General features: G+C 36.2%; 1 protein-coding gene across 2 annotated transcripts; it reads left to right on the top strand.

Annotated features, from left to right (window-relative positions):
* LOC147848585 (inositol phosphorylceramide glucuronosyltransferase 1-like) lies at positions 1 to 3743 on the top strand. Of its 2 annotated transcripts, none has more exons than XM_087338345.1 (7): positions 1 to 425; positions 1079 to 1199; positions 1278 to 1463; positions 1538 to 1701; positions 1945 to 2052; positions 2142 to 2279; positions 2373 to 3743. In XM_087338345.1, exons 1-7 carry the CDS (start codon positions 132 to 134, stop codon positions 2517 to 2519), a joined length of 1158 nt encoding a protein of 385 aa, XP_087194471.1. In that variant the 5' UTR covers positions 1 to 131; the 3' UTR covers positions 2520 to 3743. The 2 variants fall into 2 exon arrangements, with proteins under 2 accessions (XP_087194471.1, XP_087194472.1); XM_087338346.1 differs by having other exon boundaries at positions 2 to 425; positions 2379 to 3742.
* Positions 3744 to 3934: the final 191 nt, after the last annotated feature.

Here is a 3934-nt window from a genome sequence, read left to right as displayed (position 1 = left end):
GGCGAGCTTTACTGTAAGAATCAGTCGACGACGACAACGAAGAGACGGCTTTGCGTTTGTCTGTGTTCGATTCAGATCAGAGACGAATTTACTCGGAATTGCCACGATCTACAGAGAAGAGAAAACTGAAGATGTCCTTCAGATGGCATTCATCATCATCTTCTTCACCGTCGTGCCTTCTCTTCGTTTTCTGCATCGTTCTCATGTTTTTTCAGTCCTTTGGAGCGGATGATTATAAAATTCTAAAACATAGATCGAAGAGATTGTCTCCTTCTTCCCAAGCGTATGTTACTCTTCTTTATGGAGATGAATTTGCTCTTGGTGTGAGGGTTCTTGGTAAATCGTTAAGAGATACAGGAACTAGCAAGGATATGGTTGCTCTTGTCTCAGAAGGTGTTTCGGAAAGAGTTATACATCTTCTCCAGGTGAGTGCGCTAGTGAATTTGTTTCTTTTTTACTATTTGATCAAAACTTAAATTTTTTTCTTTATTAATCGTTTAAAATTTCTAATTTCATTTATGAGATGATAGGAAATTATTAAAAAATACTAGAAATTTATAGCAATTTGTAGTAATTGTATGTACTTTTACATTTCAAATAGCAGAAAATTAAGAGACAATGCGACAAATGTATACGATTTTTTAGACATGCATTAAATAACAAGAAATTTATATACATAAATTATAGGAATTTATAAGAAAATACCTCAAGTTTAGAGGAACAGAAGGAAAATTGTTTATTTTCATGCATGAAAATTATAGGTAATTATGAAAAAATATCAGTAAACTAAAAGAAATTGGAAGAATTTTTATACAAAATTTTCACATTTGTTTCCTTGTGATTTTCAAACCAGAAAGTTCAAGAAATTGGTCGGTGTTTCTCATACTTTTGGCTATCAAATGTACTAAAGAAGCTATGTTGATAAAGCTCTTACAAGGGATGATCATAGTATGGTCATCAGAAACTCTGTTGATAGCTATTGACGTGAAATGAGGATTTTGTGCATATTTCTACGTTTAAATTTCACTACATACAACTAGAATTGACACTCTTACTTTTCACAATCATGGCAGAACAGGCGGATGGGTGGATCATTGAAAAAATCGATTTGTTAGCAAATCCAAATATCCAAAGGCCTAAGCGTTTTTGGGGTGTTTACACAAAGCTGAAAATTTTCAACATGACAAATTACAAGAAAAGTAAGAGATAGAATATGCATCTGATTACAAAACACCTAAAGAAAAGCTAGGCTTAACATGACGGGCATTTCAATGCAGTTGTATATCTTGATGCTGACACTGTCGTGCGAAAGAGCATTGAGGATCTTTTTTATTGTGAGAAATTCTGTGCGAATCTGAAGCACTCTGAGAGGCTTAATTCAGGGGTAATGGTTGTAGAACCATCTCAAAAGCTTTTTGAAGACATGTTGACTAAAGTTGCTACACTACCATCTTATACTGGAGGTTATTTTCTAAATATATGCTAAAATTTTCCCAGTTCATTCACGATTCTTACTTTTCATGACCTTTAAGTGCAGGGGATCAAGGATTTCTGAATTCTTATTATGTTGGATTTCCAAACGCTCAGCTTTTTAATCCTGATCTATCTGAAGAAGAGAGGCATCTAAGAGAATCACCAATGATGGAGAGACTTTCTACTCTCTATAATGCTGATGTTGGTCTTTACATGCTTGCAAACAAGGTAAAGCAACTGGATCTATATGTATGTTTAAAAAACAAATGAAAATTTGAACTTCAAGTATATTTTTGGCATCGATTATCATTAGCATCAGTTTTATTTGTTCACTGTTCTGAGTGTTTATCAGAGATGTGCAATGTATCTAAGAAACATTGTATGCATCATGTCTGATTCTTATATGGTATTCAGCTTTAGATATATGTAGCATTTCACGTTCTGTTCCTAATGAATTCATTTGCAAAACAGTGGATGGTAAATGAGGCCGAGCTACGAATAATTCATTATACCCTTGGCCCACTTAAACCATGGGATTGGTGGACAGCTTGGCTTTTGGAGCCAGTTCGCTTTTGGCAGGTATTCACTAGGGAAAGAATGAGCATAATCTTTTTTCATGGAGGTTTTGGATTCCTCCGTTTGTCCTGAAAATTCCCCTACACCTCTAGGATGTCCGTGTTAGCTTGGAAGAATCACTGCCAGGAACAAGTGGTGGCCAAGATCCTCATGTTCAACTCTTTGTATGGGTTTTGGCTATAGGTCCATTGCTTGTCATACTCTTCCTTTTCCGGAACTATCTCTTCCAGGTAAATCATCTTATGTTGGTTTTCTTGGAAAATTTGAATTTGGAATTCATAATTTTGCCTTGTCCTGCTGCTGATTTCTATTCATGCTTCCAGTTGCAGAAGCACCCCTTGTGGAATGGATTATTGTTTCGCTTTACAAGGAATTTTACGTATAAACATAGAGCAGGGAATATCTTACCGTATTACTCTACTGCCAATGGATCTCCACCTCACACATCAAATTTGCAGGTTGTAACTTAATTATTCTTGCATAAATTAATATGGAAGGGTTAACAAAGCAAAACTTTGTTTTAGGGATTAATTAGCTAAGGTGTGCAACGATTTGCCCCTTTGCACATATCTTCAGTGATAAGTAAATGCTTTGATTTGATAAAGAATGGTTTTCAAATTTTATGGATGAAATGAACATGATTATGAAAGGTAAAGGCGACAACGATTCTCCACATGTAAACTTTGACCATTCCACCTCTTAGTAGCTGTTATCTAGAGCTTTCTAGATATATTTTGCTTGTACAAGCACTATAGTTTGAACTTTTACCCTTGGTGCTACTTGGACATTTTTAACCTGTTTACACTGTCCTATTAGCCAAGGTGCCCACTTTAATAAAATGAGGTTCCTGTTCGAGGGTGGCAGCTCCAGACCTCCACTCTCTTTCATCTTTATTATCTTTCCTCTACATTCTCTCTCTTTCTAGATACTTCTCTCTTTAGAATTTGCAACTCTTTAAATGCCTTCTCTCTCTAGAATCTGTAACTCTTTAAATGCTTTTTCTCTCTTCCACTTTTCCAAGATATTCCCTCTTATTCCTCATTTATTGTGTCTGTTTGGTAGTACAAGAGTCACTTAACTACCAAACAACCATTTCACCCATGTTCCCCAATTTTATATAAAGACCTTGCTACAATACCATCGTCTATGGAATGTAGTCAATGGTAGTGAGAAGAAACCATCATTAACTTCATCTTTGTCAACCACATTAGTTGCTAGTTCATCTAAAGCTGAGATTGAAGCTTGGCTAGATAAGGATTCTTGTGCTCATGCTTTCCTCATGTTTAATATTGAACTGAGCATTGCTCATCAATTTCAAGATACACATGAAGACACAGCCAATGAACTACGGGCAGCCATAAAAAACAAATATCCATGCGCAAATGATAGCTATTGAGAGTCAACTAGCAAATTTCAAGATTCATGACACTCCAAACATCATGGATCAAATCATGCAATTTGTTACTCTCCAAAAGGAGCTACTTTCCTTGGGAAGTAGGTCAACCGAAGTTGAGTTTGTGCATTGTCTAATGATCAAGTTGCCTGAATCATTCTCAGCCTTTTGTGACACAATTTCTCTTCTTCCCAACACACCGTATATGAATACATTTCTTGGCATGCTTCAAGACAAGGCCACGAGGAAGAAAAGTGCTCAAACTTCTAATGAGAGGCTTCTCCATGCGAAGAGTAAAGGCAAGTGGAAGAAAAATAGCAACTCCTACAACAAACCTATCCAAGACCACCAAACAACCCAGCCTACAAGGAGCTCACTTGTCATTATTGTGGCTAAAAAGGTTACATTCAGTCCAACAGTCGGAAAAAGAAAGGGACAATGCCAAAAAATCTTCTTCTACCGAAAGTCAACCTACTCCAAAATCAAACTCAT

The sequence above is a fragment of the Azolla caroliniana genome, unplaced genomic scaffold (genome assembly GCF_043228905.1).
Source record: "Azolla caroliniana isolate FFs.n. ecotype wild unplaced genomic scaffold, voAzoCaro1.0.p SCAF_310, whole genome shotgun sequence".
Classification (NCBI taxonomy): Eukaryota; Viridiplantae; Streptophyta; class Polypodiopsida; order Salviniales; family Salviniaceae; genus Azolla; species Azolla caroliniana.
The sequence above is the reverse complement of the archived record's forward strand: the minus strand, read 5'-3'. Positions and strand labels throughout refer to the sequence as shown.